Source organism: Littorina saxatilis, linkage group LG9 (assembly GCF_037325665.1).
Source record: "Littorina saxatilis isolate snail1 linkage group LG9, US_GU_Lsax_2.0, whole genome shotgun sequence".
Lineage (NCBI taxonomy): Eukaryota > Metazoa > Mollusca > Gastropoda > Littorinimorpha > Littorinidae > Littorina > Littorina saxatilis.
Window position 1 is genome coordinate 20,295,306 of NC_090253.1, and position 26,782 is coordinate 20,322,087.

The window sequence follows — 26,782 nt, forward strand, 5'->3', positions numbered from 1 at the left end:
GTCAGAATGAAAGTTGATTTTGTATTTGAGTATGAATGATAGTGCCGTTCAGGGCTGTTCACTCTTTGAGATCCTCTCAAAATAGATCTACCTCATCTGTTTTTTTGGATAGGAATGAAAGTTGATTTTGTATTTGAGTATGAATGATGGTGCCATTCAGCAGGGAAACAAAGCTTCACCCTTTATGAAACTCCTTCTTAGACCTTAAAGATACCTTCCTTCCCATGTAAACGTCAATGTTCACCACCACAGAGCTTTCTGCCCAGGCTTTTACATGGAATAAAAGGATCGTTTTATGTCGATGTGTACTAAAGCTCAACAGCCTGGCTGCTTGCTCCCTGTGCAGAAAGGGGGGTGGGGTTGAACATGTTGTATTTTGTGGATTAATTTAGCAAATTGACATAGGTGTCAGTTCCGAAAGTGATTCCACACAAAAATCACAGTTATATAGCACAGGAAGCAACCAGGTTGTAGATTGACGGCGTGCGTCTACCACAAATGGATCCCGCAGTGGGGCACTGCGGTTATGAAATTAAAGGCCCCTCCTGTTTTTGGAACCGCAGGAGCTTTCTAGTTTGCTGTTAGGTAGATTTTTGGTTCCTCTTTCCTGTCATGCTCTCTTTTTCTTCATGAATTCTTTTCTTTTTTCTGCCTTCTTGCTCATTTACCTGTATTTTTTCCAAAAATCTCTTCTCTTGCCGCTTGTCTCGCGATTCATGTATAGTTTAATCTGTTAGTGTTCTGATGTAAGTCCAGCAGTAGATAGGTTAAGCCTATTTTAACATACTGGAAACTGGTAATCTTCCAGTAAACTGGTAATCTTCCAGTAGGTATTAATTTAGTTTTACTAAAGCCTGCTGGGACACAAGTAATGGGTTAGTGCATTTGTAAACAGGAATCGCTTGACAAGTGGCCCCCTTCATCCCCCCCTTCCTCGTCCTGATATGGCTCTGCGTAGTCGGCTGGACGTTAAGCAACAAATAAACAAACAAATAATCTTCCAGTAGGTATTAATTTAGTTTTACTAAAGCCTGCTGGGACACAAGTAATGGGTTAGTGCATTTGTAAACAGGAATCGCTTGACAAGTGGCCCCCTTCATCCCCCCCTTCCTCGTCCTGATATGGCTCTGCGTAGTCGGCTGGACGTTAAGCAACAAATAAACAAACAAACAAACCACAAATGGAAGGATGATCACAGCATACAATGTATAAGCCTGGGAGGCTCCGTGGTGATTTGCAATTTGGTTTGCACGGTAAGGAAATTCTCCATAAATTCTCCATAACTATGAAATGTAATTTAATAAATATCAACCGACCTACTCTTCAGCGTCGGATTCATTATAGTTTTCTTTCTTTTTTTTCCCGGACACGCATACGTCTAGCTGACAAAACCCGTTGGGTCGGAGCAAATCGAATCCTGAATCTAATCAGCAAGTTCCAATGCTGTCGGCCTAAAAGAAAAAGTAAGACGAAGCAACGTTAAAAGAGGCGAAATTCCAGTATGTATGCAGCCTACCTTAATCACGTGCAATAATTGAACTTGAAACACTAATTCAATGAAAACAATCGCAGTTTTATTCAGCCCGTGATGGAAAGATGTAACTTTTGTGACGATCCATAGCTGTTCTCCTTATTTGCGCAGCAGGGGGCTTTAACACAACAAAAGAAGAATATTCGTGAAGGTATTGGCGGCAGCTGTTAAAGTCAAGTCATTAAATTAGTTCATTGCCCCTGTAAAGCTCCGGCCATTAAACCTTGGCTGCGGCCATTACACCTTGCCTTTTATGATACGGGAAAACCTTGAACGGTTGAAAACGACGTTAAACACCAAATAAAGAAAAGAAAGAATGATACGGGAAAGAAACTAAACCACTGTGCAAAGAAAGGTCAGATATATTAAGAGATTACAGCATAACAAAAGTTGTAAACAAATATTTTCTTATTTTGTTCTCTCTCTCTCTCTCTCTCTCTCTCTCTCTCTCTCTCTCTCTCTCTCTCTCTCTCTCTCTCTCTCTCTCTCTCTCTCTCTCTCATGTTTAATCGAGTTGACCCATTTTTGAAAGATTTTTCCCCAAATTAGATTCAGTAAAGTGTTGTCGATAGATAAAGAGGATCTCAACACAAAGAGAAAAGAACTATAGGAAATAAAGTAACAGGAACGAGAAATAAAAACAAATATAAACGTGAAACAGAGACTACGAACTTTCCAAACCGAAAAATTACATTCTCTAGAAGAACGAGGAATGCGAACTGAAAGACATAATATATTCTTTGTTCTCGCGCGCTAAGAATATGTTTCAGTGCAGTTTTCACGTCACCTTTGCCTGAGTACAGTTTTCTTTGAAGTATTCTGCCCTACATGAAATGCCGATAAAATGTGTGACATCCGCTTAAAACGATAGATAGCAAACATCACGTATATCATATATAATATGGCTTCTTGAAAGGTAGATTCCCTGCTGCGAGTCATCAATGGGAGGGGGGAGTGGGGGTGAATGCACGCTTTGAAGACACATTACTTCTGCTGAAAACTAGTTCGGATCACCATCTCAAATATGGCCAGGCTTTTACATGTGATAAGACCATCCCTCCACTTTGAAACATTCCAAAAATCAACACCCTGACTGCTTGCTGTGGTGGGTTGGATTTTATGATGAATTAATTTCTTAAAAAGCCACCAGTGGCTTTACGAAATGTATTCATTAAACAAATTCCCTCCGTGCGCAGAGAGCACCCAGACTATTGATTTTTGGTATTTTACCAAGTGGAGGGATGGTCTTATCCCATGTGAAATTCTGGCTTGATCTGTGATGGTGTTTACGCGGGAAGGAGGTTGCCTTTTGACGATAGAGAGCCAACATCGCGGGTATGGCTCCTTCAAAGGTACTTTCCCTTCGGCGTGTCAAATGGTAAATGTCTGTATTTTAGCAGAGTCTGAAAATGCAAGAAACAATATCGACAACAGGTCTGCTACCCCGTATGACATTGCAGGGGCTTGAATCAAAGTATCTGGCTTGCTTAAGTCCATTCTGATCCGATCAAAGGACCTACCGAATAGTATAGCCTGAGACCTTTAATTGTAAAGTTATGATGTTGCGCTATATAAATGCTCATTTATTATTATTATTATTATTATTATGTGAAAGCGCAACGCAACACTTTTTTCTTTCGTTTCTTCTTGTATAATAAACTTCTGATAACAGTTACGAGAAGAAGGTATTCTTCGAGTGAAATTGTGAATGTAAAATAGCACTTTAAATCACACCAATGATTAATGCGTGTATATAATTATGCAGTCACCTACTTGTGAGGCACTGAACGCATGTTAGGTCAAAGATAGAGACATCACGCACCACCGTGCTGTACATCACTGTATACGCCGCTGAATTCACCCTGTATACAAACTACGGAGCGTGCCGCCTGGATATTGATTGGCATTGAAGCATTTTATAGTCTAACCCTTCCCCTCCCCCTGTGACCTCCCCCCCCCCCTTCTCTCTCTCTCTCTCTCTCTCTCTCTCTCTCTCTCTCAACACGCGTGCACAATCCTGGTCGATAATCATGTATATTGTCATTTACTCTGTTGTTATGGGGAACGTGAATTGCATTTAGAGCTTTTGTGCATTTGGGAACTAGTGCTGATTCAGCAAAAATTCAGAATTGGAGCAGAGTTTTATATGTTGGTGGCTTTTCTGTCTGGTTGGAGTTGAGGTTGTGATGTGTTGTGGGGTTTATGTGGTTGCCTTGTGAAATGATATGGTGAGTTTGTGTGTGTGTGTGCGTGTGATAATGCGTGCGTGCGTGTTTGATAGAGCTGGAGAATGTATGTGCACGAGTAGGTGGGAAATTGAAGAGGACATGATATACAATAGTCTTTACCCCCCCCCCCCCCTTTCTTTCTAATGTATCACGCGAACTATCACTCGGGAGGCGTAGCCGGACTTCAGTTCCGATATTGGAACGGTAAATTACTGAAAATGTGTACCAGCAAAATAACGGAAACAATCGGTTTATCGCGATCCCTCCAGGGACGATGGTATTATCCATCTTCCGTAACTTACTATGCTGATATATGGTTCTGGTCCTGTGTGTGATATAACTTATATCGCCTATGTCTTCCTATACTCGGTGCTGTGTCTGCTGTCAGTGGAGTAGAAGAAAGAGTTCCATCGATTTGCTCGGTGGGTGGCCCAGTCTGCTAACCGTAGCCAAACCTTGCCGAGTCCGCACAATTCTGCGATTGCATCATCGTCGTCGCCACTACCACCAACCACCATCACCACAACCAGCGACAGCAACGACAACAGATGGTCCTCGGGGGTGTAGAGAATTGCACTGACGGAGCGAAGCAGGCGGTGTCGTTCGATTGTTCGCTGTAGCTGGCATAGACATTTGCACTTCTTACTGTCGCTGCAATGTGTTTGTCGGTTTGAGAGAGCGTGTAGGGGGATGTTTCGCGTGAGGACCTTTGTGCACGACGCGAACGTGTCTGTGGGCTTGTGTCGTTTAGCGTTGCTAATTAAATACATGGTAGTGTAGATGATTAAATACATGGTAGTGTAGATGATATTATTATGCAGCTATCACCTCATCTTTATCTCCTTTATTTGCCCCAGTCGGCTTCTGCCATCCTTAATTTATGACTGTAGATAGGCACGACATGTTGTCACCTTTGGGTTACGTCAAGTGTACTGCTGTCTTTTGAAACTGTTCACCCGAGCACGTAATTCCCTCCTGGAGGCGTACATCTGGATGATGGAACCTGCCAAGACGAGGACTTGAGACCATCCTACATCCATCGTTCTATCCATCCATCCATCCTTCAATCTGTCATCCTAAACACCAAACAGCCAATCCATCGATATAAGAGGTTGTTGTAAGCTGTGCTGTGTCCTGGTTTGTGGACGCTGGCAGCAGCGGCGATGGTGGTAGCGGGGGACCCTCGATCCGTGCTCGTGAATAATACATTGAGCGTGTGTCTTCGATTGGGGAATTGGAGAGCACTTGTGAGACTGATTAGCCATGATTTGGAGGCTTGCCTTCTTCAAGTCAGCCTCTGCATCACCATCGTTGCCATCCTTGACGTCGTCGTCATCATCGTCTGTGTCGCTGCCGCCTGTTTCAACGTTATCTGTCTGGGAGTTTTGTCTGTGTGAGTTGCCTGTGCGTGTACACTTTGAACTTATCTCATATTTTTACACAGAGTGAAGTTGTTCTCTGTATTTCTTCTCTCTTCTTGTGTGCCATGTGGTGTACTGCATGAGCTGTTGAAGGTGTGTATTTGTAAAGATTTTCTTAATTTTAAAGAAAGTTGCAATTCTGCTTGCTTTCAAAAAAGTGACTCGTGGAACTGCCTTGGAAATGCTTTGATTCAGTAGTGTTCTGTTAAAGCATTCCAGAGAAAAATAACTACTCGATATTGTGAAAAAGATTGAGGCAAGCGCTTTCAAGGCCATATGTTGGTTGAGCCTTTTGTACTAAAAGATGAAACATTATTTATCTATTTATTTTGCATTTGCTTGATTATTAATTATTTTTTTTCATAAATCTGTTTTTAAAACAATGTGTTTATCTAGCTCCCTTGCATCATTTTATGTGGAAGTTCGCATTTAGCTGAGAGTCTAGACAGCACATGGTTGTAGATATCTATGACCCTTATCCGTCACGAGCCAAGTAACGACTCCCCTGTAGCTTGGTGGATCTTTGACGGCGAGTGTTCAATGGACGCCAGCGTTCACTTTTAGTATTGAGATGGCATGGTTATTCTTAGACAACGAAGATATACAGTGGAACCCCCTTTTGATGACCTCAGAAATTATGAGAAAAATTAGGTCTTAAAATGGAGGTAAATTTACAGATGTTATGAACTGAACATCTGAAAACATAAGGTCTTAAAAAAAGATGGAGGCCTTAATTTAGGGGTCTCGGGGGGTGGGGGGGGGGGGGCGTCCACTGTATTCTGTGGCTGCTTTTTCTCCTGTTGCTGCATGTGATGATGCTGTCCCCTAAAGCTTTTGTTTTCTTTCAATTCTTTTCCTTTTCCAGTGATTGCAGTGTGTAGGTTGCTATCGATCTTGCTCTATTGATCTGGCCTGGAGGCTGCTTTGGTTGTAAACCCTTCGGCATACCAGCCACATCTTGCAGGAGCAAGGGGGATGGTGGGGGAGGGGGGGTGCAGGCGGATGTTCTAAAAGAGGGAAGAGATGAGATGATCAGAAGTGGAGGTCTGGTGTCTGTCACCTGCAGATGGTGGTCTTTGCAAAATACCTTTTGGTCTTGGTTCTGCCATTAACTGGTTGGTGATAGAGACCACAGTCTCCAGGGGTGGCGTGCACCAGGGATTGCCAAAGTGGGTGAGACCCAAGTACTGGGTCAGATTGGTTGAGTTGTCACACAGATGGTACCTATCTTATGCACACCATTGACGATCTCTAAAGCTCTGTTTTTTTCTGCGATATATAATTATTTCTATTTACGTCCGCTTACGGTCTGTGTCGGACACAAAACGTCTCCCCCCTCTCATAAGCCTCACCCTCTCTCCCCCCCCCCCCCCCCCCCCCATACCACCATGTACCGATGATATCAGCCGGAATCGTCTTTCCTGGCCGTTCCAATTGCTATTTCAGTATTGTATGGCGAGCGTACAGTGTTTATCGTGGTTATTTTGGGAGGACTGGCTTACTTTAGGTTGGGCAAGTGATCCGTTTTGATTTCAGCCTCCAAGGCTAGGTTTGATGCTGTGTGTGTGTGTCTCTCTCTCTCTCTCTCTCTCTCTCTCTCTCTCTCTCTCTCTCTCTCTCTCTCTCTCTCTCTCTCTCTCTCTCTCTCTCTCTCTCTCATATTAGCGTGACACAGTGCTGTTTGGCGTGTTTTTCGATGCAAATACGTCTGTTGAATAGGGATAGGCTATTTTTGAGCATTTTATGTCTATATTCGGCGGCTGCTGCTGCTGCTCCTGTTTGATCGATAACAAAAGCATGCGGTCAATAACAGCGCAATAATAAGTACGGCTGATCAAGTGTGTATCATCCGATTTCCACCTGTTACGGGTCTTTAGTGCATGACTCTTCGTGTGTTCGCTCATTTGCTTATTCAGCTCTTTATTTATGGACAAGTTGAATTTCTTTATTTGGTGTTTAACGTCGAAATGTTGACAGTAGCGCTTTGTTCCATTCTGCAGCGCTTAGCTAAAATAAGTTTGAGTGTGTGCGCGCCTGTGCTATGCTTGTGTGTATCCAAGGGTATGTTTATTCACTGCTGGGTTAAATATTGTATACGTTCATGATACTAGCTTTGTCAGTTCAATATACTCAATGATGTGTGTGTTGTTGGGGGGGGGGGGGTCGGTGTGGGTGTGTTATTGTGTGGGGTGGTATGAGGGTGTGTTATTGTGTTGGGTAGTTCGAGGGTGATGGTACACGTGTGCTTCAAAATCTATACTCATATATATCATATAGACTCACGAGGTTACTTGCAGACCTGTATTCGTATGTGTTTGTACATAGACAAATAAACTGACGAGATAGAGTAAACCAGTTACTGTACATGTCACAGTTTGTTCAGAACTGTTCTGTTAGAACTTGAAAGCTTTGTTTGGTGTGGGCTTTTGTCCCCTTAACACTTACTGTCCATGTCTACAAAATGGATTAGCTCATAGCTGTGTTGTATTTATAAAATTCGCTTTGTGTTTTGACTGTACGCAGTCATCTATATAATATATGTCACAGTGACATCCAAGTTTTATTTCAGTCCGTTGTGAAAAACGTAACTGCCTGCATTACAATTGTCCTGGTTTATCTGCACATCGTGTGTGCTTGAAAGAGTGGGTCATTTGTTATAGTTATCTGATAGCGTGTTGCAGTGGACAGCATTAAACAAATATACAGTGTGCATTGTACGTTACACATGCATTTTGTAAATAGGCAGGTGTAAACATTCACTCCTATATCTACATAATTATATAAATGTCTGTCCAGACCACACGAACAAGTTAAACGTTTATGAATTCATACGCTAAGGAGTTTTTGTTTGCTTTTTGGCGTCTGCGTGTGAAGGAAAATAGGAAAGCGTCTTACCAGAGCCGTTCGCGTACGTATTAGGTTTATTATTACCGGAACATATTCTCCTCATGATCGTCTAAGCATCGGGTCGTGCTGTGTGTTTAATTACCCTGAAACCTTGCCGCAAAGGTATGCATGACCTTTAGAATACGAGACGAAGAACTGAGCGTCTTTCGTGAACTCGAACACTTCATGAAACTTATGTTTTACATGATAAGCGTATGCATGGGGTGGGGAAGGGGGATTGTAGAGGAGGAGTGGAAAGATGATTAGTTTGGATGTTATCTTCGCTTCATGCAGTGACAGTGCTGTTTTAGGGGTGTCTGGACCCCCCGCGGGTTAGGGGGAAGAATTTCGTGAGAGGCGACTAACGGATTCTGTTTCTCCTTTTACCCTTGTTAAGTGTTTCTTGTATAGAATATAGTCAATTTTTGGAAAGATTTTAGTCAAGCAGTATGTAAGAAATGTTGAGTCCTTTGTACTGGAAACTTGCATTCTCCCAGTAAGGTAATATATTGTAGGGGAAGGGCTCCTAATATGGACCACTTTTTGTTTCATGCTAATAACTAGCTTGTTTTCTTTCGAAGAAGTTTCATTTTGTGTTTGGTAGTCCTTCTCTCTTAAGTGAACCGTTAGGCCTAATTAGAGTGAAATAGCTTTGATAGACATTCAGCAAAAATTAAATACAGAAAAAATCACAAAGGGTCCATATTAGGCGCCCAGGCTCCTAATATGGACCAGTGAAGCGGCCTTCACGAATCACTGTCAAAAGCCCCCTATACTTCAAAATAACATGATACAACTTATTGTGCATGTCAGACTAATTCAAATATGCTTTAGATTTATCTGTTTCGGGTTGATGAGAGCATTATTTGAAGCACACCAGGAAACTAAAGAAGCATATCAAAAACAGAGTGAAAATAAGTGAAATTATCAACTTCCGCAAAAAGAAGACAATTTGATATATTTTTTTGAAAGCTTGAGGGCTAGTTATAGGTTATTTTCAGCAAGCTTCTTAATGAATTAATGAAAATAGCCTTTATTTTCTTCGATTTGTTGAAGGTGGTCCATATTAGGGGACTCACACATACTTTGAGATTTTGCTATTATTTTTTGTTTGCAGTAGAAACTTAGGGTCAAAACTGCTAAAATGTAACAAATACGGTCTTAGCTGTCATATATATCAATTTTTGTGTGATAAAAGCTTTGGCTGTGGACAGAAACGAGTCCGTTTTAGGCGTCAAAGTTGGAGTGAACGCTGCCAAAAGTGAAAAAAAGATAAAAAGCCTAACGGTTTTAAGGTTTGTGTTTCTGCAACTGTTTTGACATGCGCAAGTTATCCAGATAGGGTGAATACAGCGAATGAAATTGTTTTTAGCGCTCTAGCGCCGTTAGTTTGTCAGATCAAGAGGTGGTCCATATTAGGAGCCGGTCCATATTAGGAGCCCTTCCCCTACTACGTTGCAAGCCCCTGGAGCAAATTTTTGATTAGTGCTTTTGTGAACAAGAAACAATTGACAAGTGGCTCTATCCCATCTCCCCCCTTTCCCCGTCGCGATATAACCTTCGTGGTTGAAAACGACGTTAAACACCAAATAAAGAAAAAAAAGGGGTGTCTGGGGAATAAGAGGAAATAGGTGTTATATTCCTATCACGGCCTAGTTCGAATCCATGTGGTTTATTTTGCACAGTTCAGGCTTCAAAGCCGCTAACGAAAACGAACTGCAAGTGACATCTATTGCAAACTGTTGCAGAGTGTTGCATGTTCAACCCCCCTTCATAAATGTGTAGCTGCATTTCCATTTCTGGCCTTTTTAAGGTTCTGAATGCTTGAATTCCATTTCACTGAGTGGGACCTCTTTTTCAAGTGACAGGTATGGTTGTATGCGTACAGCCTCCAGTGACATGACGATTAACGGTGGAGTTCAAGTTCATTATTGCCACAAAGAAAGTGTTTCTTTTAAATCAGACATTTCTGGAGTAGTGGAGTGATTTATATAGATCAATAATAAATAATACATTTGTAACATGATTTCTTGGGCCTGTGGTGTTGTGAATCCAAGGACAAGCTTCATGGACACGGTGACATGTCACGATAATGAACAAGCAAAGTTTACTGCAAATCATTGGAAGAGGGGTGCAATAAGGGAAAAGGTCCGGTTGCGAGGAGAGATGGAAAAACACAAAAACGAGGGGGAGGGGGGGGTCCATTGAAAGCTGTTCAACCTGTTTGTATTGGTTTGACAAACCCTCACTCCCTCCTCTTCCCCTGTCCAGCCCTGACCGGGTCGAAACGACAGAAAACAACAGAAAGGTCTGTTGGATTTAATAGACGCCTGAACCCTCCTCGTACCCTCCCAATCCGTCGCAAGTTGTTTTGTTTGTTCAATGTTTAATAATCCGTTTCAGTTACGGTCTGAATGCTTAATCGGAAAAGACAAGTCTTATCGATGACTTTTAGCACACCATTTAAGCAACTCTCTCTCTCTCTCTCTCTCTCTCTCTCTCTCTCTCTCTCTCTCTCTCTCTCTCTCTCTCTCTATCTTTTTCTTTAGCGGGACAGGGCGTGTCAATCTCGAGCGTGAGAGAGATTTAGCTGGAACATCAAATCTGTTATTTTTCATAATGATCGAATGGAGTGACCCATGAGTGTGGGTGTGCGGTTCGTTTGTTTTGTGGGGGAGAAGGTGATCTGCTGTACAGAGAGCAATTATATTCGCTCGAGCACTTCAGATCAGGAGACTGTCGTCGAGTACAGGCGACCTTGAACGAAACCCGAGTCTTGCAAGATAGCGCAGAAGACGAAACCAACGGAGAAAACGTTAGCTCACTTGTCAGCAATGCTAAGTCATGAACTTTTGGTGCGTTGGGGAACTGTAATCTCGGTTGGATGTTGAATTAGAGTACATGGACAAAGCGACTTGAGAGAAGGGAAAGAAAGGAGCAATTGGATTTACTCGAGACTGAAAGGGGAAATTGAGTGACATTGCGTTATCTTATGATGGTGACTTCATAGACATGAAGTGCCCAATGTTCTGTTCAGTCGTGGTTCCTGTTTGTTGAGAATTCGGTGCGGTGTCCAGAGGTGACCTGTTTGTTTTTCACGAAACTGTTATCAGTCCGTCCTTCGTTTGGAGACCGACATGCGTACTGTACTGCTGTGTTCTTTGACAGTCCTTTCTCCCGATGCAACACGCGGAAAGTCTTGCCGTGGTGACAATTTAGAGTAGTGTTTTTTTGGTGTTTATTATGAGTCAATGCTTTGACAACCGTGCGCCAAGCAGACGACAGACACAGTTTCCTTACAACTCAGTAAAGCCGGTCGGCAGTTGCTCGCAACACAGAATTATCAAGGAGAACAAGCGTGCAGTTCGAGATTCCCGAGAATTTTGTGCCGGCTTTGCGAAATTGCAGTCAATAATTTCGACCTGGCTTCGACAGTGAATCGTCTCCCTTGGACTCACATCCTCCCGTTGTCTCCCCCTGTGGCGTCAATTTGTGTGGCGTGGTCGTCTGCTTCTTCTCCTGTCGCTGCTGCTGCTGTTGCTGGGAAGGGTAGCGTGGTCGGTTGACGGACGGGAGGGAGGGACCGAAGGGGGATCGCTTTGTGGCTGTTCCGAGGGGTCCCTCCGTCGATCATGTGGAGACACATCGGACTGGGAGGTCCGGCAGTCGTGCCGTATGGCCGATTTCACCACGACTTTATCAGTCCTGTTTTCTATCCGCTACATTTACAAGGTAAGGGTAACTTTTTACATTTAGTCAAGTTTTGACTAAATGTTTTAACATAGAGGGGGGAATCGAGACGAGGGTCGTGGTGTATGTGTGTGTGTGTGTGTGTCTGTCTGTGTGTGTGTGTGTGTGTGTGTGTAGAGCGATTCAGACTAAACTACTGGGCCGATCTTTATGAAATTTGACATGAGAGTTCCTGGGTATGATATCCCCGGACGTTTTTTTCATTTTTTCGATAAATACCTTTGATGACGTCATATCCGGCTTTTTGTAAAAGTTGAGGCGGCACTGTCACACCCTCATTTTTCAATTAAATTGATTGAAATTTTGGCAAAGCAATCTTCGACGAAGGCCGGGGTTTGGTATTGCATTTCAGCTTGGTGGCTTAAAAACTAATGAGTGAGTTTGGTCATTAAAAATCGGAAACTTGTAATTAAAATTATTTTTTTATTAAACGATCCAAAAACAATTTCATCTTATTCTTCGTCATTTTCTGATTCCAAAAACATATACATATGTTATATTTGGATTAAAAACAAGCTCTGAAAATTAAAAATATAAAAATTATGATCAAAATTAAATTTCCGAAATCGTTTTAAAAACTATTTCATCTTATTCCTTGTCGGTTCTGATATGTTTGGATTAAAAACACGCTCAGAAAGTTAAAAAGAATAGAGATAAAGAAAAGCGTGCTATCCTTCTCAGCGCAACTACTACCCCGCTCTTCTTGTCAATTTCACTGCCTTTGCATCGAGCGGTGGACTGACGATGCTACGAGTATACGCTCTTGCTGTAAAAATGCAGTGAGTTCAGTTTCATTCTGTTAGTTCGACAGCTTGACTAAATGTAGTAATTTCGCCTTACGCGACTTGTTACATTTAGTCAAGTTTTGTTGAGTTTGAGACGACATGCAAATTGCAAGCGTTTTTGATTCACGGGCAAGTCGGTCTCGTACAGTTCAGGTGTTACTGTGTCCAGAGCTTTTGGTTTGCCCTCGGTGGTCGCTCGAGATCATTCGTCCAGTTTCTCTGTACGTGTTGTGGAGTCTGCTCTAGCGCCTGCGCTAGAATATTTGAGAGAGACACAGAGAGAGAGAGAGAGAGAGAGTGTGTGTGTGTGTATGTCTGTCTGTCTGTCTTTGTGAAGGAGAGAGGGAGAAAGAGAGTGAAAGAGAGGCTAATCTCGGTAACCCGGTAATCTTGTGTCAGCAATTTTCTGAATCTCTATATTAAACCGAGCTTTTTTTCCAGTCAGTTCATGGTCGGTCGGGAGTGAATATGTCATGAAGTCTTTGAAGATAATGGTTTGTACAGTTGTTGGGTTACTTGAAAAACAAGCCTTAACCGAAACGGTATGTTTGTAGAGATGTTCCTTTTGTATTCCCCAGGTGTTATGTTAAATGTAATAACGGAGACAGCTATCATCACTGATGTCATGTTTGGTTGCTATTTATTGAGTGTTTCAAAAGAAAATTCTGAGAGGAAATGGGCAGTGATCAGAATGTGTTTTTAAATGAGAACTTTTTGTATGTTAGAGTAGAAAGATGGTCATGTACTTTGGGAACTAACAAAGATTACTGCTTTTAGACTATTAAGATTTTGACTAATAATCTGCTTTTTTTGGAGCTTATAACAAGAACTTGTGTAATACTAATACTGAGAAAGTTTTGAATATCCATTTTTCCTTACAAAGTTTTTGGCTTTACTTAGAGAAGTGGTTGGTGAGCCTTTCTGTAACTTGACGTTTTGGTGGAGTGACGAGAGAAAACAAGGTATCTGAACAGAAAGTCAGAGAAAACAAGGTATCAAAAGGGAGGAAGTCTTAAAAGGGGTCTTAAAAAGGGATTCCACTGTAGTCACCTGCTGAACTGATCATACCATGTTCAACAAATATGCACTAGAATGCTGTTACACTTTCCACCAAGCGCCTGGAGCCAATTGATGGGACTCGCGCTATAGAAAAGTTATTTATTATTATTATTATTATTATTATTATTATTATTACCCCTTGCTTTTTCTCTGCACCCACTTTACCCCCCCCCCTCTCTCTCTCTCTCCAGCCTTAAATCTATATATCTTGTAAAATAAAGTTCAGTCTGTCTGTCTCTCTCTGTCTGTCTCTCTTCTGGCACGTTTTGCACATCAGTACCACTCGGATCACTCATCTCCATCCTAGTGCAACCCACATCAATGCACCTTAAAAAACATATACACTACTAGATGATTACCCGCTTCGCCGGGAAGAAGTCGAGCCGAATACCAGGCTGCGCCTGGGACCCGGCTTTGCCGGCGCACGAAGGAAAGGAGATAAACGCGCAAAACACTGGAGACCTTCTAAAAATAGTAACGTGCAGTGACCTTCTAAAAATAGTAACGTAGTAACGGGAATATGGATTGACGCCACACGGAGGAAGGGAGATAATCGCGGCTGAAAACACTGGAGAAGATAAGAGTTACTGGTAGTGGATCCCGACAACAACAACAAAACAAAACAAAAACCAATCGGTACAGCGCGCACAGCGCTGCGCGCTGAGAGCACGTGTTGAAATATCTCATCGATGAGGTTGTGTCCGGGGTGTAGCTGAATACGGTGTCCAAATTTGAAAAAGATCCACCGAGAACTTTGGCCGTGCATCGCGAACAGACAGACAGACACTAGTCGTATATATATATAGAGATGCCTGCATTGTGGAGAACACATGACCACAGTTGCATTGAACACATGACCACAGTTGCATTGCAATATTGATAGCCCTTATAAAATGTTGGAAAATGACATGGGTGTTGGATGCTGGAGGAGGCTGGGTGATGGGAGGAGAGGGGATTTTCTGGAATAGGGCTTAGAGTAAGAGGCTCAGGGAGAAATTGGTGTGTGCCCATTGATCGATCATCAAGCAATTTCTATTGGCTTTCTGAAAATTGGCATCTGTTCGGTGAGAAGATAGAATGCAAGAAATGAGGGAAAAAGTGGAACTCTGTCTGTGTTCCTCCCCCCCCCCCCCCCCCCCCACCCTCAACGTTGAGAATTTTTGGAATTTTGCTTTTCTGAGTGTGGTCCTTGATTGAAAGCATGCATTGATTGCTTACACGAAAATACACCTACCAAGCTGAAGCAATACATTTTAATATGCAGGATTATATAGGAAATTTATCCCAGAATTGAGGTCATAAGCCTGTCTGGTTGTCATGATTTTAAAACATGCATGCATGTACATTCACTGATTAACATTGCAGAAGAAGGAAGAGTGAACTGCATATACTATAGTCATGATATACTGTTTTTCTCTCTCTCTCTCTCTCTCTCTCTCTCTCTCTCTCTCTCTCTCTCTCTCTCTCTCTCTCTCTCTCTCTCTCTCTCTCTCTCTTTGTCTTGTCTTGAATTTCTTTCACAATTTCAAATACATAAATACTAGCGCTGTCATTCAGTCCAGCCTATCGCTCTTAGTTGAATAATCAAAATAGATGCAAAGTCACGCAAGAAGATGTAAGAATGCAGTAGGTGTATTATTTAAAACGCATTGTAGAAATGTTGAGCGATGAAAACAAGCGCACTTCAAATCTGCCTTCATATCCACGGTGTCACTGCGCCCGATCAGACTGCTCTAATAAGAAGACACGCCCCCAACAAACTACACACGTAAAGTAGGGGAGATCATCGAATTCGGCTTCGTGCTCCTGTCGTCATGTGATCTGCCTGATAGCCATAGAAAGGTTGACGGGCTTTGGGTAATAGTGATATAAGTGTGTCCTTTAACTTGTGTCACATGCATGTACAGATTGTTCAAGTCGGAGCGTTCTGTCAGACACACAGCCGGTGTCACGATTTCATCTTTCGCCTGTGTACATATTTCCCCCTCGACATATACTCAAGACTGAAATGTTGTTTCCTGGTAAAATTAAGAAGTGAAATTATTTAAGGACGAAAAGCATGTCAGTTTCTTGCATGTGAAGAAAATTGGTGCTAAAATTTAATAGATTTCAACCCCAAAATCGAATTCTTCGAAAACGTGTACTGAGTGGTTACGTCCCTTGAGTAAGAAGGAAACATTTTAGGATGAATCAAATTTCTAAGTTAAATAAAACAATTTGTTGGACAAATTTGGCCCCATGAATGTAAGGTACACAAGGTCGCTCATCAGTACTATCGAAGGGTGTTTTTTTGTTCAGTGTAGAGTTTATACTAGATCAACGAGGCCGAGAAGCGAAATATCAACACGGCGAAAGATGAAAACGTCACACCGGTAATACAAGCAGCGGCCATGTTGCCATCTTTGGCCAACCGGCGCACTCCTTACGCTTGGGCTGGGAGGTCGTCAGCCAATGAGAGAGGAAAAGACAAACCACCATTGATTTTCAGTCTGACCCGATGTTGCTGTAAAATCTCTGCCCCTCCGTTGTCCCGTGCGTTTTTGTCTTCAAAATCATCTCTTCTCGCCGTTGGCTTTCTTCATCAAGAACCTGGAAGATTGTGAAGGAGACGGTTTCATTCTGGACTGAGAGGGGATTTTGTGTGGTAGCAGAGACTGGCAGAACCGGTGACGGCTGGTATGTTGATCCGTATGCGTTTTGTTTGTGCGTGACAAATCAGCTTTGCGCGATGTGCCCTACACATGTGTACATGAGAGATGTGTCTACCGTTTGTGGCTGCGATCTGTGGGTTGTGGGTGAAAGTCTGATTAGCGTTATCGTCGTAGTTGTACACAAGATTTTGGTTTTCGACAATCGATAAAAGGCTTTTTGTCGACCTTTGTCCGTCCCCGAACCGTGCCTTCTCCTCTCCTCCATCCCTTCGGCCTCGATATCCCACCCCCATCCTCCCTCCTTTGGACTCCTTCTGTCACACCCACCTTCCGTCCCCTCGTGGCGTGATTTGTGTGTGCATTAGTAGGCACACGCATGTGTTTGTGTGTGTGTGTATTCTTGGTATTTCGATGAGAGGTTAGATTTCACGCGTATCTGTTTGGAAGAGACTCACAAAAGCTGTGTAGTGTGTAGCTGCTCAAGTTGCTTCCACGGACCGGCTGACCGCAGAATCTTAGGATCTAAACCAAAAAAATTTTCAAATGGAAATAACAGCCTAGATGATGTTGACTGCACAGTGTGGTCAGCAGTTGTGAACATGCGGATGTCAGACTGTGATAGGTGTCTGCCTTAGATCACATGGTGGGGTTTTGCTTGCTGCCCCATTATATCATCTCGTCTGCTCCGTGCGGCCGCTGGCTTTGTTGCACATGTGTAGGAGGATTAGTTGATGATGTGGGGCGTAAGGGGGTTCCAACAGGGGCGGCTGCTTGTTCTCCACTTGTCACTGAGCAATGGTGGCACATACCTTTTGCTGTTCACCGGCTGTTGAGCTGAGCCACAATGCAGCTCTATCTCCGGTAGCTGTGCAGTGTGTATGATATGGAAGGTCATGTTGATGGTGTAAACTGTGATCATGATTTGTGACTTAGTCAGTGTCTGTGCGTCATATCCTAGTGCTTCAATCCTAGTGCTCTGTTGATTTTGTTCTAAAAGCTCCTCAGAATTTATCAGGGAACGGTTCGGCCATCCCCCCCCCCCCCCCCCCCCCCCCAGTTCTTGTTTAATGACACCTACCCTCTCAGCCCTAATCCCACACCCACCCTGCCACTGTGCTAATAGATCCATGCAACAATTTGCATGGTTTGAACTGATCTATACGAGAACCTTCATTGTATATAATTTTGAATTTGTATACCAATGAATACATATTGTGACATGTTAAATGTTGAATTTATGTATCTGACCTCTGCGACAGAAAGTGAAAGTGGACACTTCACTACTGTGCCCCGACATCTTGTCTCCCACAGTCCCAGGCAGCTCTACGGCAGTGTGTTGGAATGAATGAATGGGTGATATTGACAGAAAAATATGAAAGCCGCTTTCACCTGTTTGGTTGCTATTCTTCCTGGCTTCGCGCTTGAATGAACCCATCACCTGTCCCATTCGCGTTAATGTGCTCTACGGAGTGTCGTCGAAAAAAAGGCCTGCCTGTGTTTGCTTTGACGAAAGGGTGAAATACCCGTACAATAGTTTAGCGAAGCTCCCTCGGTGACTCTTTCTCTTTTTTCTTCTCTCTCTCTCTCTCTCTCTCTCTCTCTCTCTCTCTCGCACACGCACACGCACACACACACACCTCAGCCAACCACTACACGCAGGATTGAACAAGTCCTGATACCACTCAAAGGGCGAGATCGTTTTGAGCGGAAACTGGTCAAGGACACACCACAGTCAGTGTCAGCCAAGAGATCTATACAGTACTGTTTATCGATCAACACAAGTACTGCTTTGCTTCGGTCGTTGGTGGGAGGGGGGGGAGGGGCTGTCAATTTGTTTTCCTTTCCACCTATCTCACCGTCTCTTGTATTCTTGGGTCTTGTTCATCTTCGGGCACTGTGTCTATTCTTTAGCCGCCGTTTTGGGGGGCGAAAAGGTGCTGACGCACGCAATACCAGTGTGACATCTCAGGGCAGCCAGGTCATAGGAGCGTCAGTCTTGTAAATTGTAAGTTTGTCAGACATGCCTAAAATAAGTAGGTCTCAACGAGTTTTTAAACCTTACGGTAAAGAGGATTGCGTCATGTAGAGATGGACGTGTGTGCGATGTTGTTGGGAACACTGCATGTTGTGCATGCTGTTGTGCACCGTACAGTCCGGGATTTTTGAGTCACTTGAGAAAAAGTGACTCTATGTAATCGGTCAGTGTTAGTCTGTCCGGCCGGCCGTCCGTAGACACCACCTTAACGTTGGACTTTTCTCGGAAACTATCAAAGCGATCGGGCTCATATTTTGTTTAGTCGTGACCTCCAATGACCTCTACACTTTAACGATGGTTTCGTTGACCTTTGACCTTTTTCAAGGTCACAGGTCAGCGTCAAAGGAAAAATTAGACATTTTATATCTTTGACAAAGTTCATCGGATGTGATTGAAACTTTGTAGGATTATTCTTTACATCAAAGTATTTACATCTGTAGCCTTTTACGAACGTTATCAGAAAAACAAGGGAGATAACTAGCCTTTTCTGTTCGGCAACACACAACTTAACGTTGGGCTTTTCTCGGAAACTATAAAAGTGACCGGGCTCAAATTTTATGTGAACGTGACTCATTGTGTTGTGAATAGCAATTTCTTCCTGTCCATCTGATGCCTCATATAATATTCAGAACTGCGAAAGTGACTCGATCGAGCGTTTGCTCTTCTTGTTACCTCATGGGATGATGGTTTTTCCTCCTTTTTAACTTCAGTAGTATGTGTTTACCTCGGAGTTGCACATGTTTGCTGTTGTGCACGATAGTGTCAGAGCTTTTCCCCATAGGAAATGGGAAGATTCTCCTTCATCCTTTGTTAGTTCAGTATTATGTGTTTACCACGCACACACAATTCGGTGTCTGAAAACACATGGCAAATAGTCTTGGTAAAAGAATGCGTGGAATAAAACTGTCAGTCAGTGCTGAAGCTTCGGTTTTTTTTTTAACCAGTTGATTGCTGTAAATTGTAACAAGTGACTGTAATTTAAATTTGTGACACTGTCTTTAATATTGCTGTTAGATAAAGAAAACAACAAAAACCGTTTTATTTAGAAAGATAATGTAAAAAGCTTGAGCAGAGTTGTAATAGTGAAAATATGGGCTAGTGTGGTGAACTGTATTTTGACCTCCTTTATTGATATATGTTTCCTCCTTTCTCTTCCACTCTTCATTCTTTGTTTCTAGAGCGCTTCTCCCTAAATCTTCTCTCCTTCATACTGTCAACTTTCTTTTTCTACTTCCCTTCCGTTTTTGTTTTGCTTTCACAGTTTCAGCTCTTCATTTTCTCATTTGAATCCCTCCCCACTCCAATCCCTATCAGATATTGTATATATATTTAATTTCTCGTTCTCTTCAACTCGTCTCTTTTGCGTTTGTCTTTCATTGTGTTTTATCTGGCTTGTGTTTGGAAGTTGGAACCATCAGAATGCCACAATGAAGACCCACTAGCAGGGAATAAGGCATACCTGCATCTAGGACTCACTCTTTGGCACTGCCAACTGCTTTCGGACAGAAATAGTACCGAGATAGAGTGAAAGAATGGGGAAGGGAGGGGGGGGGGGTGCTTAATAAACCCCTACACATTGACACATAAAAAGTAGAGGGGGGGGGGGGGGGGTTAGGTTTAAAAAAAAGTGGGGAAGGGAGAAGTGGCACCAAAAAAAAGGAGGGGGATAAGACGAAAGGGGAGGGGGGGGGGGATAAGAATCCACACACATTGGCACCGGGATGGCATAACTGAGCATTATTCTGGCACAGGCAGGGGGAAGATGCATGGGGCTGTGATACTAGTGTCCTGAAACACACCCTGAGTGTTGTGCAGTGTTGAGACATTCTGAGAGAGAATAACTGGCAACAAGGTAGGAAACAGAGGTGGAAAAGGGGATCAGATTTGTCCGGGAGATTTGATAAACCGGTTAATTGCCTGTTAAACCCTTGCAGGATAAGGTTGTGTCACTAATAGGCTGCCTTGTTTTCCATCTCTGGGTTTTTTTTGGTTGGAAGAAAAGATGTTTGTAGGGAAAATAACCGGTGTTTGTTGAGATTGTACACATACACATGTGTGTACCATGTGCTTGTAGTGTACTGTAAATGCAGAGCGTGGAAGTTTTATTTGAGGGGGATGTTATCGCTACTGCTAGGAACCCTCGGGTTATGTTTCTCATCTCTGACTTTGCGAAAATAAGTACATGTATTGTGAAGGGTTTCTTCCTTCCCTTATAAAGCATTTTTGTAAATCATCATTGCTCCGCCCAAGCAGGACAGGAAGGTAGAAAGTATAGATCGATAAAAGGGAGGGATTGTTATTATACAATAAAGCTAATCGAAGCGTGTTTTAAATTGTATTCACCTGTGGTGCAAACTCATCATACCAGGAGGCATTTGATTAGACTAGAAAGATAAGCAAAACTTTTCTCGTGGGGGGGGGGGGGGGCGGGGCTCTGGCACACAGCCCTAAACAAACCCAAGAAGAATCATAACAAACCCATCACTCAACATAACACAGACGCCAGAACACCTTAGGACACGTGTCAGTGTGTGCATGTATACAGACAAAGGAGCGAGGGAGTTAGGTGACTGTTGCAATGGTTTTTCCTTTCAGGTTGATTTTCAGAATCTCCAAGTCCATATTCTCCTTTTTACATTTAGTCAAGTTTTGACTAAATGTTTTAACATAGAGGGGGAAATCGAGACGAGGGTCGTGGTGTATGTGTGTCTGTCTGTCTGTGTGTGTGTGTGTAGAGCGATTCAGACTTAACTACTGGGCCGATCTTTATGAAATTTGACATGAGAGTTCCTGGGTATGATATCCCCGGACGTTTTTTTCATTTTTTCGATAAATACCTTTGATGACGTCATATCCGGCTTTTTGTAAAAGTTGAGGCGGCACTGTCACACCCTCATTTTTCAATTAAATTGATTGAAATTTTGGCAAAGCAATCTTCGACGAAGGCCGGGGTTTGGTATTGCATTTCAGCTGGGTGGCTTAAAAACTAATGAGTGAGTTTGGTCATTAAAAATCGGACACTTGTAATTAAAATTATTTTTTTATTAAACGATCCAAAAACAATTTCATCTTATTCTTCGTCATTTTCTGATTCCAAAAACATATAGATATGTTATATTTGGATTAAAAACAAGCTCTAAAAATTACAAATATAAAAATTATGATCAAAATTAAATTTCCGAAATCGATTCAAAAACTATTTCATCTTATTCCTTGTCAGTTCCTGATTCTAAAAACATATAGATATGATATGTTTGGATTAAAAACACGCTCAGAAAGTTAAAATGAAGAGAGGTACAGTAAAGCATGCTATGAAGCACAGCGCAATCGCTACCGCGCCAAACAGGCTCGTCACTTTCACTACCTTTTGCACTAGCGGCGGACTACGTTCAGTTTCATTCTGTGAGTTCCACAGCTTGACTAAATGTAGTAATTTCGCCTTACGCGACTTGTTAATCTATACATTATGTCCAGATCCTCTATTGGACAGTTTTGTTTTCTCTTGCAACCACACTAGCTTGTTAAAGTAATTTAATACAGTGCTGCAAAGAGGTGTGTGTGTATCCAAGAATAAGTGTTCAGAGAAGTCATTTTTGACTCACATGAGAAGCAAAAGTGAGTCTATGTACTCACCCGAGTCGTCCGTCCGGCCGTCCGGAAAACTTTAACGTTGGATATTTCTTGGACACTATTCAGTCTATCAGTACCAAATTTGGCAAGATGGTGTATGATGACAAGGCCCCAAAAAACATACACAGCATCTTGACCTTGCTTCAAGGTCAAGGTCGCAGGGGCCATAAATGTTGTCTAAAAAACAGCTATTTTTCACATTTTCTCTGAAGTTTTTGAGATTGAATACCTCACCTATATATGATATATAGGGCAAAGTAAGCCCCATCTTTTGATACCAGTTTGGTTTACCTTGCTTCAAGGTCAAGGTCACAGGAGCTCTTCAAAGTTGGATTGTATACATATTTTGAAGTGACCTTGACCCTGAACTATGGAAGATAACTGTTTCAAACTTAAAAATTATGTGGGGCACATGTTATGCTTTCATCATGAGACACATTTGGTCACATATGATCAAGGTCAAGGTCACTTTGACCCTTATGAAATGTGACCAAAATAAGGTAGTGAACCACTAAAAGTGACCATATCTCATGGTAGAAAGAGCCAATAAGCACCATTGTACTTCCTATGTCTTGAATTAACAGCTTTGTGTTGCATCACCTTGGATGACCTTGACCTTGGGTCAAGGTCACATGTATTTTGGTAGGGGAAAATGTGTAAAGCAGTTCTTAGTGTATGATGTCATTGCTAGGTTTAGTTATTTGACCTTGACCCTGAAGGTCAAGGTCATGTAAAGGTCAAGGTCAAGCATGTGAGGCGTATGGGCTTTGCCCTTCTTGTTACTGATGTATTTCTCTTGTGACGTGTGTGCAGATGAGAGCGCACAGGAGGGCGGGACTCGCGGCAAACCTTTGATGACAACGGATGTGAATGGCAACCCCATCGACCCTCAGTCGTACCGTCAGATGAGAAAACCACCCCGCCCCAATGAGAGCAGCTCAGCCGTGTCGGGCAGTCAAGGGCGTAGCCCGGCGTCCAACCATGACTATTCTGTTGGCCGGGGGGACCCGCAGGACATGGGCAACAAGTCGGACGACCCCACCAGTCCCACCGGCCCCGGGCAGTCCGAGAAACGCAAGGGCAAGAAGAAGAACAGCACACCCGGCAAAGAGATCCACCCCGAGAAAGACCCAAACTACGTAGGCAACATCCCCGACATCGACAACCTGGTCAAGTTTATCAACAACGACATCGGGGAGAAGAAGCTGAAGAAGATCAGCAAGACCCCGGGCGACAACGCCAGCATCGCCACCCCGGCCGCTGCTGTTGCAACCACCACCACCACCACTGACACGGCTGCAGCTTCTGTGGGCAAAACTCCCAAGAAACCGAAAGGTAACGGGATCAAAACCACCAAACAGTTCCAGACCACGGGTGTTGGGGAGAGTGTGGAAGACTGTCTCGCCCCAGCGTCGGAGACTACCAAGCTTCTGAGTTCCACCACGTCCCTCACTTCTTCTTACTCGTCCATTTGTGACCGTGAGCGTATTCCCTCTGAGTTGGTCAGTGAGTCCGAAGACAACTTGGCAAGTGGTCCGGATGCTCATACAGTTGCCAAAGAGATGGGCAACTCTACCACGTCAGAAAAGCCAAACGGCGAGGATGATGCAATGACTAAAGACAACTCGGACATTGTGAAAAACCACAGAGTGCGGGAGAAGTCTGTGGAATCTGCTGTTCCTGGGTCCCCCAAACCTGTAGGGGACGCAAAAACAGATGCCAATAAAAATGACAAAAACCACATGCTCCCCAGTGTCACCAAGTCTGTCGCCCCAGTGATAAAGAAGGAGCAGAGTGGGGAGATAAAAGACAGCAAAGCCAAGCCCAAGAGTAGTGGGAAAGACAATTTGAAAGGGGATCATGCATCCAGCACAGACAATAACAAAAAATCCAGAGCCAAGCCTCCCAAAATAGACATGAAAGCCAGTGCAAGCACAGCATCTGAAAAGTCCTCGCCTGGTGAAACCAAAGCAGAGCCCAGGGTGGAGAACAGTAAAGATGTAGATAAGGCCAAGGACTCTCAAAGGGCAGCTGCTTCACCGGATGCTTCTTCGGCTACGCAGCAGACTCCCTCAGACTTCGAGCTGCCTGCCACCTTTATCTTCACGGACGTGGATCTCCCTCCCAAGAAGGAGCCGGAGTTCACGGTGGTGTCGGCCAAGAAGAAAAAGAGGTCCCCGACCCAGCCGGAAACTGTGAGGCAGCAGAGCAGCAACACCAGTATCCAGTCCTTCGGTCAGCACCATTATTCTAACAAGGATGCCCAGCCTTTTCAATCTCACCACACGTCAGCGACCTCGTCATCTTTTGTGCCAAACAACAGGGCTGGGCAGGGGCAGGCATCCAGTCACTACCAACGCTCAGGCAAACGCTCCTTCACCCCTCCCCCAACTCTCAAAGTCTCCCGGCCGGAAAGCATCGCCAAGACTCATGCTACCGCCCGCGACCTCAGCCCCTCGGCTTTCCCTGTGTTGACGCCTGGGGGCAGCTCGGATCCTCGACGACGCTCCATGGAGAACTTGTACGACACGGGACAGCTGCTGCAAAGCGACAAAGACAGTGATAAGGAGTCCACCAAGTCTCTGCCTGCTGATAAAAACGTGGGAGGCAGAGGTGGATACGCCTTGTCGTATGCCACCATCTTGTCGGCTGTCACCCCGCGACAGAGTGTGGATTCTTCCAAGGCGGAGAGCGTGAGCTCCAGCATGGAGGATGGTGCTAACTTGGAGGACTACCCCACCCCCACCAGCTCCATGAAGTGGAAAGGCTCGCCCCAGGAACGCCGCCACTCCATCGGTTCGGCGCCAGAGGAGCTCTCCAAGGCACCCACCGGCAGCAACCTGCAGAGAACCGGCAGCCAGGAGGTGCTGCCCCGCGACACAGATGTGGTGGAGAAGGGTGGTAGTGTGATAACAGTGGCCGGCACCATGGGCATGATTCAGAGTGATTCTGCTGGCAGTTTTGTCGGCTCTGATGCTGACTCTGCTCGTGGCAGTGAGGCTGGTTCAGAGACCCCCGGGGAGGTGTTTGCCTCACCCCCTCCCAGCGTAGCTGCTACGGAAGACAGAAAGAGCAGTGCCGTGTCTGAAGACAAAAAGACAAAGTTGCAGGCAGTGTCTGTGAGCAAAAACAGCACCATTCCAGCCGTCTCTGTGTCCAGAGCACCGCCTCCCTCTCAGACTGTGACCAGCACCGGTAGCGGAAGTGGTGCAGGTGTTTCCATTCCTGCCCAGAGTTCAGGGGTGAAGCCTAAAGCGACACAGCCCTCCTCTAGTTCTAGATCTCAAGGCGTAGCAACTAAGGCTGATTTAATCAGCAAGACTAATCAGCTGGTAACTAAGACTGTGAATAATGGACACAAGAACAAGAAAAGTGTTATCTTCTGTAACAACAGCAGTCCAAACGTGGTCCCTGTAGACATTTGTTTTGGTGGGGACCCTGTCTTCAGTAACGAGGAGCTGGAGAGTAGTGCCTCTCTAGGGAACACGTCCAGTGGTGACAAGCCAGCGGTCTTCATGCCGCCAGCCAAAGACAAAGTATCTGGCAGCATTGTCTCGCAGCCATCCGCGCCATCTACCACCGTTGCTGCTTCTGCCACCATTTCTTCTTCTAGTTCCAATGACATTAATCCCTCAACCAAGCCGCCCAAGGGCCCGCACATAGCAGGGCTGAACGGGTTAGTATCACCGCGGCCCCCTGACAGTAGACCTGTGGTGTTGCCGCAAACTCTCTCTACCGTCCCCTCAACACTTTCCTCCAACCCCGCACCTACGGTGCAGGGCCAGACGGTTTCGCTAAGCGTCACTCCAACTGTGAATTTCGAAGGACCAGCTGCCAAAGGCCCCAGTGTGGCTCCCGCAGCAAGGACAGAAATCCCACAGTCCAACAACCATCCGTCAGAGGACCATGCTTCGGGTGATATGTCCTTGAAACTGATGAAAGGCGGCATTTCTTTCATCATCGGAGCGCGGATCAAAGACAAAAAGCCGGAGTGCAAAATCTTCATCCAGCCCGAGGCAACAGCTGCCGCCTCCACTAGTCAGGCCAGGATGGACGCCGTCAACTTTCTTCGCAAAGGTTAGGGGCTGCAAACTTTTGCTGTGCATGTTATAATGAAAAATAACATTTGATCATTTATATATTCTATTACTGTAGTGTTACTTCTAGTCATACAATTTACAAATGATGACCCCCTGCGTGTTAGGGGGAGTCCCATATTGGTTGGGACGAGAAAGAATTTACCCGATGCTACCCAGCATGTCGTAAGAGGCGACTAACGGTTCTGTTTCTCCTTTTACCCTTGTTAAGTGTTTCTTGTATAGAATATATAGTCAATGTTTGTAAAGATTTTAGTCAAGCAGTATGTAAGAAATGTGATGTCGAACGCAGAAGAAGAAGAAGTAAGAAATGTGATGTCCTTTGTACTGGAAACTTGCATTCTCCCAGTAAGGTCATATATTGTACTACGTTGCAAGCCCCTGGAGCAATTTTTTGATTAGTGCTTTTGTGAACAAGAAACAATTAACAAGTGGCTCTATCCCATCTCCCCCCTTTCCCCTATCCCATCTCCCCCCTTTCCCCGTCGCGATATAACCTTGAATGGTTGAAAACGACGTTAAACACCAAATAAAGAAAGAAAGAAAGAAAGATTTACAAATGACCGCTGTGATAATTAACTTAGACTGTTAGTCTTATACAGTTGGCGTTGTACCTGTAGTTGAGAGCTCTGAGCAATTTACCAAATAACATTCTGTGTCGACAGACATGCACAGTTATCATTCAATTCAGATGAAACTAATAGTTGCT

At 44.0% G+C, this 26,782-nt stretch overlaps 1 protein-coding gene across 2 annotated transcripts in view; it reads left to right on the forward strand.

Moving 5' to 3' along the window:
• The window catches only part of LOC138975557 (serine-rich adhesin for platelets-like), a 72,311-nt gene that overhangs the window by 26,231 nt on the left and 19,298 nt on the right, over positions 1-26,782 (forward strand). For both annotated transcript variants that reach the window (XM_070348266.1, XM_070348268.1), the window contains exon 3: positions 22,790-26,053. In XM_070348266.1, the coding sequence (XP_070204367.1) occupies positions 22,790-26,053 (3,264 nt within the window). The remainder of the gene's footprint in view (positions 1-22,789; positions 26,054-26,782) is intronic.